This window comes from Leucoraja erinacea, chromosome 15 (assembly GCF_028641065.1).
Source record: "Leucoraja erinacea ecotype New England chromosome 15, Leri_hhj_1, whole genome shotgun sequence".
In the NCBI taxonomy this organism is placed as follows: Eukaryota; Metazoa; Chordata; class Chondrichthyes; order Rajiformes; family Rajidae; genus Leucoraja; species Leucoraja erinaceus.
Window position 1 is genome coordinate 22,560,557 of NC_073391.1, and position 17,838 is coordinate 22,578,394.

Here is a 17,838-nt window from a genome sequence, read left to right on the forward strand (position 1 = left end):
GGTGCTGACGTTTGCCCCGTCTTTTAACATTTTCACACAAATTATTTGATTTCACAGAGATAAATGGACTGTTGAGGTAGTAGTGGTGATTTAAAGAAACTAATTACTTCATTTTACTGCCAACAATTGGCCTTAAAGTTAACGGGTGAATTTTAAATTCATAGTTAACACAAAGTTGATTTTAAGAGCAGAATGAGGTGTTTGATTTAAAGAAACTAATTACTTCATTTTACTGCCAACAATTGGCCTTGCTGGATTTTAAATTCATAGTTCATAAGTTATAAGAGCAGAATGAGGCTGTTTGGCCCATTGAGTCTACTCCGCCATTGAATCATGGCTGATCTATCTTTCCCTCTCAACCCCATTCTTTTGCTTTCTCCTCCCATGACACCATTACTAATCATGAATCTGTCAATCTCCGCCTTAAAAATATCCATAGTCTTGGCCTCCACAGCCATTTGAGGCAATGAAGTCCACAGATTCACCACCGTCTGACTAAAGAAATTCCTCCTCATCTCCTTTCTAAACGTACATCCTTTTATTCTGAAGCTATGGCCTCTGGTCCTACACTCACCCACTAATGGAAACATCATCTCCACATCCACTTTCACTATTCCGTAAGCTTCTAACCTCCAGCGAGTACAGGCACAGTGCTGTCAAACACTCATCATATGTTAACCCAATCATATCTGTGATCATTCTCGTAAACCAACTGTGGACTTTCTCTGTCCAGAGGAGGCATACGAGAATGATCACAGAAAGGGTGAGGTTAACATAGCACATGCCAACACATCCTTCCTCAGATATGGAGCCCAAAACTGCTCACAATACTCCAAATGTGGTCTGACCAGTACCTTATAAATCCGCACCATAGCAGGGAAGCAATGTTGAGGCTTTAATCTCTTTAAAGTTGCTCCTGTAATCACTTCAACAGCGACTCACCACAACTTTGTCTTGGATCAAAGCATTCAGCTATGATGTATAATTGGAACCATTTGAGTTCTAATCCCTACACTTGAAGAGGTTAAAGGAGGCATGCTTCTGGTGTTTAGGATAATGAAATGTTGACGATTGCAACGGTGGAAGCCACAATAAGTGCTTGAAATTATTTGTGAGAAATATCATGAGAATATGAAATATACTATTGCAGAGTAACAATTATCCAGAACTAATTCAGACGTTTAAACCCTGTACATATCAGCCACCTCTGCTGGATTGCAACTCCTCAGAGAAGCTTGCTCAAGTGAATGTGCCTCAGTATCTGGGCAAATGATCAACCTGCCTCAGTGCACGTAGCAAAACCACTGAGACAGGAGAGTTCACAACCTGATCTCTACATTTGCTTTCTTTATCTTTTAAGTTAGGCTCCTGTCTCACAACATACAGCAAAAGTCCAAGTAAACTGGCTAATTGAGTGGCATGGTGGCACAGTGGTTTAGGTGCTGCCTTACAGCATCAGAGATCCAGGTTCACTCCTGACTACGGGTGCTGAGTGTATGAAGTTTGCACGTTCTCACCGTGACTTAAAAGAAAACCGTGACGTAAAAGAATATGTGTGTTATGATTGTGTTTATAATTTGTTTGGTTGTTTTATTGTTTGTCTTTTGCACAAAAGTCCGCGAGCATTGCCACTTTCATTTCACTGCACATCTCGTATGTGTATGTGACAAATAAACTTGACTTGACTTGACTTGACTGCGTTGCTTTTATCCGGGAGCTCCGGTTTCCTCCCACACTCCAAAGATGTGCAGGTTTGTAGGTTAACTGGTTTCGGTAAAATTGTCCCTGTGTGTGTAGTGTAGTGCTAGTGTATGGGGTGAACGTTGATTGGCACAGACTCTGTGTTTCTGTGCTGTATCTCTAAAGTCTAAAAAAAGTCTAAAACCTCCTGTTTCTATATTACATTTGTCAACAAAAAGAATAGCATTCCGACTTTAAACTACAGACATTGGAGTAATTTACCTTGGCCAAGAAGGTCTCTATTTTTGGAACTGCAGCCAGTTGACTTTTTTCCCCATTCCCCAAGGATGGATTACATTGCCCCAGTGCAAACCTTCTAGTGTTTTATTTTCTTCCCCCTAGATTCAAACGTGCCCATTTGATAGTTTTTATCCAAGGCAATTTCAACACATTAAAGTGTATTAGCAAAGTGACTTAGTCGAGCAACTTGCTCCAGTTTCCAGGGCATTGCTGGTCTTATCCTTGTTATTGTGGAAAAGCATCATGTGGAGACCATCATGGAAACTTGGCAAGAGAACCATTATTCAACTGTGTTACTGGGCCTCTTGCTGGCTGGCAACAGAGCTATCCAAGGACATTAGAATGACAGGAAAAATTAGGAGCTTTCATCCTAAATAAAAGCATTCTTTATTTGCCACAGTAAATGCACATTCAGGGCCTGTTTTGTAAAACCCAATCTATCTTCGGTTTATTCCCAATAAACTTCCATTTGGCTATGGAGCAAAGGAAGTGAATAGAATGCAGACATTGACGAAGGGAATCCCACACTGTAGATCTGTTACTTGTCACCAATGTGAATACAATCCCCTCAATTGTTGGTCTATTATCACGGTTAAAAACAACGGGCCAATCAATCCATTGCAGCAACAGTACAATTTGCACAAACTGGTCCAGAATCCATTTTCGCCTCATGTTTGTTTTTGAATACTTCAGTGGCCCTTCCCCATTGATGGAAATTACATGTCTAGCATCATAGAACATAGAACAGTGCACAGATCATGTTATATCTTTACAATTGAAACTGGGTTGTAACATTATAACGGATCAGATACAGCACAGGAACATGCTCTTTGGCCCATAATATATGTGGCAAATATGATGCCAAGGCAAACTCTTATCTGCCTGCACATGATCCATATCCCTCCATTCCCTGCATATCCATGCGCCTATCTAAAAGCCACTTAAATGCCACCACCATATCTGCCTCTACCATCATCCCTGGCAGTGTGTTCCAGACACCCACCATTCTCTGTGCAAAAGACTTGCCCTGCACATTTCCTTTAATTGTTATTCCTCTCATCTGAAAGCTATGCCAGCTAGCATTTGATATTTCCATCCTGTGAGAAAGTATTTGACTGTCTACCCTATCTATGCCTCTCATATATTTTAAATTTCAATGTTTTGCAGAGTACATTTTTCACTGAGACCCATACCTTTGCAAACTGCTATTGTATCCTTCACTTCCCTCTTCTGTTTTCTTAGCAACATCAGTTCATTCCGAAGCTGTTCTTTCTCTTTCTCCAGTTTTTCTTTCTCTTCAAGGTATTTTTTAAGGTCTGCCTCAGTTCGATTTTTTCCAAATTTGGTCTCGATTGGTGCTGCTGAGAGATTGAAATAACCGGCAACATGTTAGCACAAAGCTTGCCAAAGGATGCCAGGGGAAATTTTAATAGCATCGCAGACCACAGATGGAAATGCACTGATGTTTGATCTCAAGATCAGTGGGCTCCACATCATTACAAGTTATGATTGTTAGTCAGTCAGTACTGAATTTCTGCAAAGACGTGCTGGGAAGCCCATGCCGAGTCGTTCCACAGTTAAGTGTAACAGATGACTGGTTAGATATTACCATTTCAACAAGAAAATCTAACATTACATTGTATAAATAACACATATCATTATTGTGGAGTGTGGGAGGAAACCGGAGCATCCGGAGAAAACCCACGCCGTCACAGGGAGAACGTACAAACCTCGTACAGACGCCAACTGGAGTCAGGATCGAATCAGGGTCCCTGGCGCTGTAAGGCAACAACTCTATCACTGCACCACTGTGCTGCCCTGATGATTATATAAAATAATTTTTCATCTCTACTGTTATAGCTGCAATGAGCAAAGGATTCCAGGACATTGCCATTTGCTGAGCAAGGAAAGATTTTCCTTACATAACTCTACATCTCTTGACAAAACCTATGTAATTACAATTATTATAATAATATGTCTGAATAAGGTCCCAACCTGTATTATCACTTGTCTATTTTCTCCATAGATGCTGCCTGACCTGCTGAGTTACTACAGCATTTTGCGTCTATCATAATTATGTCTTCTCTCCTTCCCTCTGTCAGCCCCCCCTCCTCTCCGTCTTTCCTTGTACCATCAGCTAATGGGAACAGCTTTGCTATATTATCACAGGGGGTGGCAAAGTGATATAGCTGGCAGAGCTGCTGCCTCATAACATCAGAGGTCTGGGTTCGATCCTGACCTCGGCTGCTGTCTGTGTGGAGTTTGCATGTTCTCCCTGTAACCGTGTGGGATTGCTCCACTTTCCTAAGACATGCAGATTTGTAGGTTACACAAAAAAGCTGGAGAAACTCAGCGGGTGCAGCAGCATCTATGGAGCGAAGGAAATAGGCGACGTTTCGGGCCGAAACCCTTCTTCAGACGAAGGGTGTAGGGTGTGGATGGAAAAGTGGGATAATAAAGAAGCGAGTGTGAATGGGTGATCAATGGTCGGCATGGACTCGGTGGGCCAAAGGGCCTGTTTCTATGCTGTATCTCTAAAAGTAAAACCTTCATCATCTCTTCTGCTATCTCCATCCCCACTTCCCTCAGCAAGTCATGAGATGCAAGTGATCCAACTCAGATGACATCCATGCTAAGCATAAGCAGGTTTTCCAGTACCCCTGTCTATTAACTTTCACCCTGATTGTTAATATTGACTGCTTCTACTCTCTCCACTTCCACAAATGTTGTGTCAGATTCGTCTTTTGCACGAAACACTGACATTAAGTTCTCCTTAAGTATTCTTGCTTTGTTCTGTGCCTCTAAACATATGTCACCCAAATATTTATGAAAGAATTGCAGATGTTGGTAAAATCGAAGGTAGACACAAAATGCTGGAGAAACTCAGCGGGTGAGGCAGCATCTACGGAGAGAAGGAATTGGCGACATTTAAGAAGGAGACCCTTCTTCAGACTAAGTAAATAATGATAGAGTAAATGGAAAGGAGGAGGAACAATTTCTGACGTGTTCAGGAGAACCTCTTGACCTATATGTTCTTGGCAGAATGAGGAAGGACGTGTGTTGTTGAATCGGGTGTTGGGGAATGAGATGGTTCAAGTATGCCAGATATCTGTAGTGCCTCGTTGAGTTGTGTTGCAAAGCAACTGTGACCTTGTGCTGTCTGAGACGCCTGTCGGAGGGCAGCACGGTGGCGCAGTGGTAGAGTTGCTGCAGTACAGTGCCGGAGACCCGGGTTCGATCCTGACCAAGGGTACAGTCTTACGGAGATTGCATGTTCTCCCCGTGACCTGCGTGGGTTTTCTCCGGGAGCTCCGGTTTCCTCCCACACTCCAAAGGTGTATGAGTTTGTAGGCTAATTGGCTTGGTAAAATTGTAAATTGTCTCTAGTGTATGATGGATAGTGTTAGTGCACGGTGATCGCTGGTCCGCCTGGACTTGGTGGGCCAAAGGACCTGTTCCCATGCTGTATGACTAAACTAAACTAAACTTGATTTGACCCGACAGGGAGAGAGTGGCAGTGTTCACCTGCTGCTCCTGGCTTCTGCTTTTCCACACACTCTGTGACTGGCTTCACTTGTTGGCTCGTTGCTTGCGTTGAGTTCTTGCTCTGATCGCCCCATGGTGGCACTACTTTCTGATTGCCAGTAGGTTTGCTGCTGGTATTGGAAGCTTTCTCTTCAAACTCTGCTTTCACCTGAGAAATCTGAGATTGAGAAAAAGTAAAAAAATTAACGTTTTCTTCTGCACGGCAAGTTCTGCAAAATACTTGGTTTTCACCCGCATTGAACACCAACAACAGGAAACAATGTGTGTAGGAAGGAACTGCAGATTCTGGTTTACACCTTAGATAGGTACAAAGTGCTGGAGCAACTGAACAGGTCAGGCAGCGTCTCTGGAGAAAAGGACCAGGTGACGTTTCAGGTCAGAACCCTTGTTCAGATCAAAGATCCTATTGCGGAGCAAGAGAGATCACTCCTTATAAATGCAATGGGCTGACGTATAGTACGCAACGCAACGGAACGTGGGCCTTTTTTTCATCCATTTCAGTAACCCGACACGACCCGACCCGGCCCGACCCGACCCGACTCGCAGTGTAATCAACGTTGTGGGGGAACAGTTTGGGTTAATAAATTAAAATTCTGAAAATGAGGAGAAGATTTTTACCAAATAACTTTTATTTTTACGAGGATGTTTCCATAACCAGCTTCCGTCTCCGCACTAGCTCCGCTATGGGATCTTTGGTGCGGAGACGGAAGCCGGTTACGGAAATGGGGCCGAAAATTACCCATGAATCTGCCCATGACCGTACTATGTATTTTTCGACGAATTATCTATCTTGCTTGCTATAGGATCTTTGGTTTAGACTGAAAGTGGGTGGGGGGACTGGAGGTAGGAAAAGTCCAGGAGAAATCAGGGCTGGCAACAGACTGTCATCCTATTAGTTCCATTCTTTGTATCCCTGTATCTCTTCGTTATCACCTCTTCCCCAGCCAACAGTGGGCCATTCTGTTGGCTACACCCTTCCTTGGTTATCTGTTACTGGCCCTTATTTGTTCTGGCCTTTTCGCTCCCCTCCACTTCCATCCCCCAAAACCCCTTCAACTTTCAGTCTCAAGAAAGGTTCCAACTATATACGTCACCCATCCTTATTCTCCAGAGATGCTGCCTGGCCCGCAGTTACTTGAGCACTTTGTGTTTATCTTCAGTATAACCCAGATGTGCAGGTCCTTCCTACACACGATGTACAGCCACAGTTTGTCCAATTGTTGCTTGCACATGACAACAGTTGCTTACATTCACTCCCGTGTCAATGATTTTTCGAAGAGTTTAATATACAAAGGCACATTTGTTTTACAAACGGTTTGCTTGTATGAAATAAAAGCTCCTTTCCAGCTTTTTATTTGGCAAGAAGAATGAGAAGAATAAAGAAGCTTTGATGAGAGAGACCCATCACCTCAAAGTGATTCACTAATTGCAGACAGTGAAAACTCTGTAAACGAACATTGCTCATAGCATGTTTTGCCTTTGAAAACCCTCTCTACACTGAGGCAGGGTGAAGATATTTATAGTTGAAGGCTTGCATTCCATCTTCAGCCTCCAGGTAAAAAGATGTAAAAAAACACAAAGTACAAAAGACCAATCAATGGATATATACAAGCATGCTGTGGTGAAATAGTTAATTACTGATTTAAAAGTTTTGGAATTAACGCTCAGTCCGTCTTGGCCTACACGATCTCCCAGTTGTCAAACATTTTAACTCCCCTTCTCATTCCCATACTGACCTTTATATCCTGGGCCTCCTCCACTAGCAGAGTGAGGCCACATGCTAATTGGAGGAACAACACCTCATATTTTGCTTGGGCAGCTTTCAACCTAGCAGAATCAGTCTTGATTTCTCTAATTTTAAGTAACCACTGCATTCCCTCTCTCCCCACCCCTCCCCCATCCTAGTCATCCATCTAGTTTGCATTCTTGTATCCCTTCGTTATCACTTCATCCCTAACCTACAGTGGGCAATTATGGGCTTCACCCTGCTTTGGTCATCAGTTGCTGGCCCTTCTCCTATCTCTAGTTCCCTCCTCTCTACTTTCAGTCTGACGAAGGGTTCTGGTAATGTTCAACTCCACTCAGCGATCGTGACCTCTGTTGGTTTGGCAAAATGGATAATCCAGAATGGCTCTGGAACCGAGGGTGCCTGAATATTGGTTGTGGACCAGTATAAGATTCTTAAATGGACTCTCACATGTTATGAAAGTATCTTCCAATCTACCTCGTTGTGACACTTGCACAATTGGTTATCCTGCACTTTCTCTGTAGCTGTAACATTATATTCTGCACTCTGTTTATTTTCTCTTTTGCACATCCTATAGTACTCATTTATGGTATGATCTACCCAGAGAGCAATGCAGAATTAAGAATTACCCTGTAGCATGGGTACACAGAACAATAATAAATCGATGCATTCTAATAAAATTACCGCTGCAAATTATCGGCCAGTATACAATATAGTATGGTTATTAATTTACCTTGACACTACTCTCTGAAGGCTTTGGAATGATCCCAGAATCAGAATCACTGGCCGAATCCTTGTCATTTACTTGTAAAACATTCAAAGTTCCTTTTGCGTTGTCATTGTTTGATGCATTTAATTGCACATTAGACGGTGGTGCCTTGTTGTTACTTGAGTGGAGAAATGACTTTACAGGGGAAAGGTCCAAATAAACTCTTGTTTGATCTTCCCCATCGCATTGATCCTCATTAGTTTTATCTTCCTGTATAAAAAACATTATACAATATCAACTTTACCACAAAGAAGAAACTACTAATGTTAGCTGTGGCAAACCTACCACTTTATGTAATGATATTCTTGATCCTCAGAGCCAGATTTAGTTCTAACCAATCCAACTTTACTTGCTTGCAGATGGAAGTTTGATATTCCCCACAACCGCTGATGATATTAGTTTTTTACTTTGGTTTAGAGATACTGCGTGGAAACAGGCCCTTCAGCCCACTGAGCCCATGCCAACCAGCGATCCCCGTACACCAGCACCATCCTATACACTAGGGACAATTTACAATTTGTACCAAAGCCAAATAACCTACAAACCTGGACATCTTTGGATTGTGGGAGGAAACCAGAGCACCCAGGGAAAACCCACGTGATCACGGGGAGAACGTACACCGCCAGCAACTGTAGTCACGATCAACCACGCGACTCTGGTGTTGTGAGGTAGTGGCTCTACCGCTACACTGCTATGACCCCGTATTTAAAACGTAATTAATTATGTTTTCCTTTTGTTAATGCTATGGCATGGCCAGTTTCAGGGTTGGGATTTGCTCATAAAATTATAGCAGATTTTGTTTTATATAAATCCACCGCTCTGCTGTGGAAACTTTGAAGACCAATGATGCAACATATGCATTCTGCACAACTTATGAAATGTAATTAAAAAGAAAGAAGTTGTTCCTACCACAGATTCTGGTACATCCACATCATCATACAGATCTTCTGACTGGTTCTGCACCACAGGCAAATCATCAATGTATGTGTTTGGCTCAGAGTATCTCTGCTGTAGTAAACTAGAGTGAAATAAAAGGCCATTTGAAATAGGTTATTTATTAATAATTGTGCTTCTCACACTTTACAAAATGTTTCTTTAATTTTCAGCAATTTAATATTTCTATCAAAAACATCCAGCATTATTGTGAAAATTTACCACCTAAAATTGGGTCAAATGAAGTAACTGATTGCAGTGGGAGAGTCTAGGACTTGTGGGCACAGCCTCAGAATAAAAGGACGTACCTTTAGAAAGAGATGAGGAGGAATTTCTCTAGTCAGATAGTGGTGAATCTGTGGGAATCTTTGCCACAGACGGCCGTGGAGGTCACGTCATTGGGTATTTATGGAAAAATAAAATATGATGACCTCTAAAGTTGGTGCTTGTATTTTTGCCTCTTCATTGATTTTAGTAATGTGAGTTTCCTCCATTTTTAACAAATGTTCTTCTTAATTTAACCATCCTTGATCCTGAGTGAATTAAGGGTCTCCATTTCTGCAAGTGCTTGCAAGGCAGCAACTCTCATGCGCCACCATGCCGCCCACTTTCTAGAACAATAACAGCCCCAGAAGAGAATTCCAATCGATGGATTCTTAACTCTTCATAAGATGGTATCCAACAGACAGTGTATGTTTTGCAAAACCACCATGTTTCCAAACAGAATGTTTCACTTACTATAAGGATTGTTTAGCTGCATGCACTATACACGACACACGGTCAGCATCTACATAGTCATAAGCAAACTCTTCAGGGTCAGTCTTGGATCCTGATTCTGCCAGCAGAAGGCCCAGCCAGTAACCCATCTCTTCCGAAGACTTGGCCTACAAAAAGAAATGAGCGTTTTCATCATGTCTGATTTCCTTCCGTTTCACATTTTGTCCCGTCTCTCTTCATTATGACCTCTTTATAACTATGTTACACGGCAAGTACAAGAATGTGGACTTTAGGATATATTGTGGGATAAATCTAAGTATCCCTTCTGCATTAGCCTGGCCCAGGGAGCATGCATATGTGTTGCACAAGCTCTGTTTTTATTTATAGAATCTTATAGAAACTTACAAAATTCTTAAGGGGTTGGACAGGCTAGATGCAGGAAGATTGTTCCCGATGTTAGGGAAGTCCAGGACAAGGGGTCACAGCTTAAGGATAAAGGGGAAATCCTTTAAAACCGAGATGAGAAGAACTTTTTTCACGCAGAGAGTGGTGAATCTCTGGAACTCTCTGCCACAGAGGGTAGTTGAGGCCACTTCATTGGCTATATTTAAGAGGGAGTTAGATGTGGCCCTTGTGGCTAAGGGGATCAGGGGGTATGGAGAGAAGGCAGGTACGGGATACTGAGTTGGATGATCAGCCATGATCATATTGAACGGCGGTGCAGGCTCGAAGGGCCGAATGGCCTACTCCTGCACCTAATTTCTATGTTTCTATGTTTTTTTTAATGTCATGAATTGATCAAAATTATGATATTTGTAAGCATTGGGCACAATTTATATTATGAGTGTTGCTTTCTTTTTATTCTCATATCTATCTTACTAGTATTTTCACCGGTTGATTATCTTCAATAGTATAATCAATGATCATGCATTGAAACAACAGTGAAGACAGATATTAATAATTAATGCTCTATCCTAAACATCTACACACCCAATAACTGTCTTCAATATACTGTAGATCATTCACATAGAGTCGGAATACAGGATGAACAAACAAAAGATTTGTCAGCATACAAATGAGTGGATTATCAGTCAGAGTTTAAGCAAACTGATCCAGAGACATACAGTAAGTCAATTTCAGGAATTTGAATTGAGACCCAGGTTCGATCCTGACTACAGGTACTGCCTGTCCAGAGTTTGTACGATCACCCTGTAGCCATGCTTGTTTTCCCCGGGTGCTCTGGTTTAGTCTCTCACTCTGGTTTGTATGCTAATTGGCTGTGGTAAAATAATAAACATTGTCCCAAGTGCATAGGATGGTGCTTGTGGATGGGCTGATCGCTGGCTGGCGAGGATTTGGTTGACCAGAGGGCCTGTCTCCACGCTGTATCACCAAAGTCTAAAGTCTAAAAAATAAACTCTACCGTTATTGATGGTAAATTGCGGGAACGTTCTAAACGTCAATCTGGGAATGCCTCTCTGAGAAAGAAATCTGCCTTTTTACCAAAAGTGGCCCCAACGTTAACACCAGAATCATCAATATGGTTGATTCAAATGCCTCCTCAATTCAGGGCCTTTGGAGATGGACAATAAATGCTGGCATTTCCAGCCTCATGACCAATGGAATGTTGGCCTTCATTATAAGGGAGATGGTGTCTAAAATGGCGAGGTTTTTCTGCAACCTAAAAATGTTGATTTTGTTGCAACTTAAAGATGTTGATGACACAGCTTCTTGGATGACGTAGAATTTCAGCTAGCACAGTCAAGGAAGGATATTCTTGCACTGGATGTAGTGCAAAGAGGATTCAGTAGGTTAACTCCTGGATGAAAGGGTTGACATATAAGGAAAGATTGAGCTCAGTGGACCTATACTGCTTGGAATTAGAAGTAATGGCAAGTGATCTCATTGTGACTCTCAAGATTCTGTGGGAAACTGATGAGTTTGATGCTGAGAGAACATTTCCCTAATTTAGAGTATCGAGATCGAGAGGAGATAGTTTCAGAATAAGGGGTTACCCAATTAATACTGAGGAACAATTTCTTATCTTATACTTGTCAATCTTCAGGATATTCCATCACAGAAAGGTATAGATCTAAAGTCAATCAAATTATTCGAGGCAGATGTGATTACAACATTTTAAAAAACATTTGGGCTGGTGCATGGACAAAAAAGATTTTGAGTGGTATGAGCCCAATGCAGGCAAATGGGATTACTTTAGATAGGCATCTTGGTTTGCATGGACGAGTTGTGCTGAAGGGCCAGATTCCGTGCTAAATAACTAAATGAATCTATATGGCAGGTACTGACAGACAATTGAACTGGAAGGGGGTTAATGGGCATGAGGAGTGAGTAGGAAAATGTTGTTGAGATCAAGAGTGGATCAGCCATTATCTTATTGATTGACAAGAGCAGGCACAAGACATGGAATGGTCTATTCCAGCTCCTGTTTCTCATGTTCTTACAGGAAGGCTGTGATTCTGCTGGAGGTGCTGCCGAGTAAAGGTATGAAGATGTTGTTGGAACAGAAACAGTGAGAAAAGCACATAGAAGCCAGGATTGGCTTTCTTCAGAACAAAGACAGCCAAAATGAGATTTTAATGGGGTATAAATAATGAAGGCCCAGGATAAATAGGAAGGGCTGGATTTCCTAACCAGAGGCATATAAAGCAATTGGTAAAGAAAAACAATTAGATAGATATGGAAGGTATTGCAGAAGTGATTTGCAGAAGCAGAGAGTCACAGCACACTCAGACAGTACCTTCATTTGTAGAGCTTCCAATCTGGTGAACTTGTTTTGGACTAATGAACATGATGGACCAAATGGTCTTCTGCATTGTAAATATGCAATGATTCTATAAACTTCACTTTGAATTGGACTGACAACATTCACAACTGGACAGAGTTAAAGTTACCTCCAGAGAAGCTATTTCCTCGCCGTCTTGTACAATGCGGAATGAATATAAATGCTCTGGTGTAGAGTCAGGGATAACCTCACAGCCATCCAGGCTCAGAGGATGTTGAACTGATTTGTTTTTGCCCTTGTCTTGGTAGAAATAAATAAGTCCATTTTTAACTTGACACCAACGTGTGCGCCATTGGCTGTTCATAAACACATTCAAATATCCTGTCAAAAAGAATGCAAATCTGTATATAACATTCACCCAACGTAAATAAACAACAATGCAACAGTAATTAATCCCTCTGACAGCCCTGTGTAGTTAGCACTGACTCTGCCATTTATCATCCGTAGCTTTGCCTAACATCTGCAGGGATAATTTGTTTACTGCTGTGAACGTTCACTAATTTTATTATTGGGCACTTTATGCTGACCACACAGTCTTCATTTACACCCACTTTAAGGTGTGAGAAAAGATAAAGAGAGGAAAAACAGACTCATCGGCTCCTTAACACCCATGCAGGCAATCTTTCTTTATTGTTTTAATTTCCTCACTGGATCAGTGCTTTTGCCATCTGGACTTCCCATTGCCAGCCGACCTTACCCATGATTTGGCCTTAAATATTTATTTCATGAAGATTCTCTCTTCTCCCCTCTGCTCTCATCATTGTTCATTTTAATCATAAGAAGCTCCTTTTCTTTCACATAATACATATTTTTTATGTATTATATATTTAATACTATATTTTTAACACACAAATTAAACTGAAGTTTTGGTTAGGAATTGGAATGAAAGTTCCAGACACGGATAGTTACAGACACTCAGTGGAATATTTCAGCAGGTCAGGCAGCATCTCTGGAGAACATGGATATGTGGCGTGTTGGGTCGCGACACTTCTGAGGTGCTGAGTTACTGAGTTACTCCGGCACTTTGTGTCCTTTTGTGTGAACCAGCATCTGCAGTTCCTGGTTTCTATCCTCAGTGGAATATCATCGTGTTAATTATGTCTGTGTTTATCCTTCTAATCTTTAACTCCATTCCTCGCCAGATATTTGCCCTTGCTCAGACCATAAAAATATCTGGGAAAGTACATTTCTGGGAATTAATACTGGGGATTATAGACTTTGTTATAGTTGCCTGTTCTTGGTTTAGATCAGTTCATATCTTTGGTGCAGGAAGTACATGGTCCATAGAAGGGACTAAGTCTTTATTTTCAGTAATTTCTAATTTTATCTGTCCTACATCACGATCCATTCAGCATTTTAGACCAAACTTGTGAAATGATTGTAATACTGCCATTCTATTTGTCACATGTCTACCACTACACACTCAAAGCAGACATTTGGTTCTACACTCTGACACAACACTAAATTACCAGGCGGGCAGAGGGAGTGATTCAAGGAAGTTCTCAAGGTCTCCTTGAGTGTTACATCCCCACTGACTCATGGGGTTCTTGGCTCACAACTGCTCAAAATGGAAAAGCAGCTTATGAGACGGCACTGCAAATCTCCAGATCCACTGGTGGGAGCAAACACCCTTGTGCCTGCCTCACTAACAGCCCTAGCTGTGGTAAAGTCTGTGGGCCCTGCATTGCGCTCAACAGCACCTTCAGAGTACACTGATCTGGAACGGAAACAAGACATCTTCGATGACCGAAGGAGGGGCAACTTATTTTATTCTCTGAACTGCACATCCTTGGGCTCTCAATAGATGAAAATGGGAGAAATCAATTGAATAACTTAACCTGGTCCCTTTTGTACTGATAAACTGATCAAGAAAATCTACCAGCACATTTACTTTCTTACTTTCTGAGAAGCGTTAGCATAGCCACAAGGATTCCCTCAAACTTCTATAGATGTGTTACAGAGAGTATCTGGATGGGATGCATCTCAGCCTGGTATGACAACTACTCTACTCTCGTCTGCCTGAAGCTGCAGAGTCCAGTCCATCAAAGGCTCGTCACTTCCTTCCATCCAGTCCATCTTCATTCTCCATTGCATGAGCAAGGCTGGAAGTACCATCAATGATGATTGCCAGCCAGCCTGGCCATTCCCATTTCTCTCTAGCTTTTGAAGAGAAGGTACGGGAGCTTGAAAGCCCGGATGTCCAGATTTAAGAACAGCTTCTTCCCCACTGCTTTCAGACTCCTGAAAAATGTTATCTCTCTTGCACCTTTTCACAGAGGTGCCACTGTCTACTCTTACTCTTAACACCAACATTCAGTTATTCTGTTATTGTCCTTCAATCGTTTTATTTGAACTCCTTCAAGTTGCACTACACTCTTTGCACCATTCTGTTGTTTTGCATTCGCTGTTGTATATATTGTATATATTGACATATTATGATATGAGCTCTACTCTATGAGCCTCATGCGAACTGTTTACTCTATGAGCCTCATGCAAACATGGAATTTCATTGTATCCTGGTGTATATGAGAATAATCTAATCTGAATATGAACCTCGTGTCCGCTTCCATCCAAGGCATTCACATTGATAGATGCTCAAAGCTCTGTGTTTGGGTTTCTCCTGATAATAAATTAAAATAAAGTGCCACCAGGTGGCAGCGTCACTACATCCCAGAGGGAAACCGCTAAAATCTTACCTGAGGCTTGAACATTCTTCTTATTGTTAATTGGAATTTCCACAGATATGGGTTTCTTTTTCCCGAGATTCATAAAACTACTCAGCTTGAGACCTGCAGTTTTGAGATCCCCGATGCTTGATTTCTTTTTCACTAGCCAAGAAAGAAAATGTCCAAGTTAGTGTCACCTTGGGTGATCATCAATCCCACCAGGGGCGCCGTACGATGGCAGCTCCGCCGGCAGTCTGTTCATTATTTCATCTTAGAGGGATATGAGCCAAATGCAAGGAAGTAGGACTGGTGTAGATGGGACATGTTGGTCGGTGTGGGCAAGTTGGGCCGAGGAGCCCGTTTCCTTGTTGTAAGACTCTATGACTCTACAAACATCTTTCAGCATTTTCAACTTCATTGGGTTGCTGCTAGTGTTGTAGCTGCAGTGGAACAGTTTACCTAAAAATCCCTAAAACCTAAACATATCAATTTTGGCACTTACAGTGCCCTCCATAATGTTTGGGACAAAGACCCATCATTTATTTATTTGCCTCTGTACGCCACTAATAGAAAATATCACATGTAGTTAAAGTGCACATTGTCAGATTTTATTAAAGGTAATTTTTATACATTTTGGTTTCACCATGTAGAAATTACAGCCGTGTTTATACATTGTCCCCCCCCTTTTCAGGGCACCATGATGGTTGGGACACATGGCTTCACAGGTGTTTGAAATTGCTCAGGTGTGTTTAATTGCCTCCTTAATGCAGGTATAAGAGAGCTCTCAGCACCGAGTCTTTACCCCAGTCTTTCCATCACCTTTGGAAACCTTTATTGATGTTTATCAACATGAGGACCAAAAAGTTGTGCCAATGAAAATCAAAGAAGCCATTATGAGACTGAGAAACAAGAATACAGACATCAACTGTTTGGTACAACAGCCGATGCCGCTGCTGCTGCTGATGCGAAGGCTGCTACTGCGGGTCTGCGGACGGCGGCACCGGGAGCCCGCGGGTCCCTGGAGGGAGACCGCTTTTCGGGGCTCCTGCAACGGCAACTTCTCCCGCCCGAGTTGCGGGGTTGAAGAGCTCCTGGAGCGGGGCCTAACACCACTGCCCCGCGCGGCTGGAACGGCCGCGGGACTCTGCGAGCGCACACCGGGGGCTCCAACACCAAGACCCGGTGTGCGACCTCGCACCACCCGGCGTGGCTTTAATGGCTGCGGGACAATCGCCATCGCCAGCCGGGGGCTTTGACTTTGACTCTGACATCGGGGGGGGGGGGGGGGGGGAGTGCAGTGGAGAGATAAGTTTTTTTGGCCTTCCATCACAGCTATGTGATGGATGTTTATGTAAAATGTAATTATGTTGTGTCTGGGGTCTATTTGTGTGTAATGTATGGCTGCAGAAACGGCATTTCATTTGGACCTCCAGGGGTCCAAATGACAATTAAATAGACTATTGACTATTGACATTAAGAAAAAATCTAGCACTGGTGAGCTTACTAATCGCAAAGGGACTGGCAGGCCAAGGAAGACCTCCACAGCTGATAACAGAAGAATTCTCTCTATAATAAAGAAAAATCCCCAAACACCTGTCCGGCAGATCAGAAACACTCTTCAGGAGTCAGGTGTAGATTTGTCAATGACCACTGTCTGCAGATGACTTAATGAACAGAAATACAGAGGCTAAACTGCAAGATGCAAACCACTGGCTAGCCGCAAAAATAGGATGGCCCGGTTACAGTTTGCCAAGAAGTACTTAAAAGAGCAAGCACAGTTCTGGAAAAAGGTCTTGGTGAGATGAAGATTAACTGATATCAGAGTGATGGCAAGAGCAAAGTATGGAGGAGAGAAGGAACTGCCCAAGATCCAAAGGAAACAATTTTTCTCACAGACAGTTGTGAGTTTGTGGAATTCTCTGCCTCAGAGGCAAGCGGAGGCCAGTTCTCTGGATAGCTAGACAGGGCTCTTAAAGATAGTGGAGTCAGGGGGTACTGATTGGGGATGCTCAGCCAAGATCACATTGAATGGTGGTGCTGGCTCAAAGGGCAGAATGGCCTATTCCTGCACCTATTGTCTATTGTCATACCACCTCATCTGTGAAATACGGTGGTGGGGGTGTTATGGCCTGGGCATGTATGGCTGCTGAATGTACTGGCTCACTTATCTTCATTGATGATACAACTGCTGATGGTAGTAGCATAATGAAACAAATGCCTCAAAACTCATTGGCCGGCGGTTCATTCTACAGCAAGACAATGATCCCAAACATACTGCTAAAGCAACAAAGGAGTTTTTCAAGGGGGAAAAAAAGCTCAATTCTTGAGTGGCCAAGTCAATCAGCCGATCTGAACCCAATTGAGGATGCCTTTTATATGCTGGAGAGAAAATTGAAGGGTAATTACCCCCAAAACCAGCTTAAGCTAAAGATGGCTGTAATACAGACCTGGCAGAGCATCACCAGTGAAGACACCCAGCAACTAGTGATGTCCATGAATCATAGACTTCAAGCAGCCATTGCACGCAAAGGATATGCAACAAAATACTAAACATGACTACTTTATTTACAACATTGCTGTGTCCCAAACATTATGGTGCCCTGACATGGGGGGACTTTGTATGAATAAACACTGCTGTAATTTCTACATGGTGAAACCACAATGTATAAAACTGGCC

At 42.4% G+C, this 17,838-nt stretch overlaps 1 protein-coding gene across 2 annotated transcripts in view; it reads right to left on the bottom strand.

Annotated features, from left to right (window-relative positions):
* afap1l2 (actin filament associated protein 1-like 2) overlaps positions 1–17,838 on the bottom strand; it is a 179,677-nt gene that overhangs the window by 6,029 nt on the left and 155,810 nt on the right. The window contains exons 10-16 of one of the 2 annotated variants that reach the window (XM_055646906.1): positions 15,192–15,323; positions 12,605–12,816; positions 9,714–9,859; positions 8,952–9,060; positions 8,007–8,252; positions 5,506–5,683; positions 3,174–3,338 (exon numbers count right to left, since the gene is read on the bottom strand). In XM_055646906.1, coding sequence (XP_055502881.1) covers positions 3,174–3,338; positions 5,506–5,683; positions 8,007–8,252; positions 8,952–9,060; positions 9,714–9,859; positions 12,605–12,816; positions 15,192–15,323 — 1,188 coding nt within the window. Of the gene's footprint in view, positions 1–3,173; positions 3,342–5,505; positions 5,684–8,006; positions 8,253–8,951; positions 9,061–9,713; positions 9,860–12,604; positions 12,817–15,191; positions 15,324–17,838 lie in introns of both variants that reach the window. The other variant, XM_055646905.1, reaches the window with a different exon arrangement.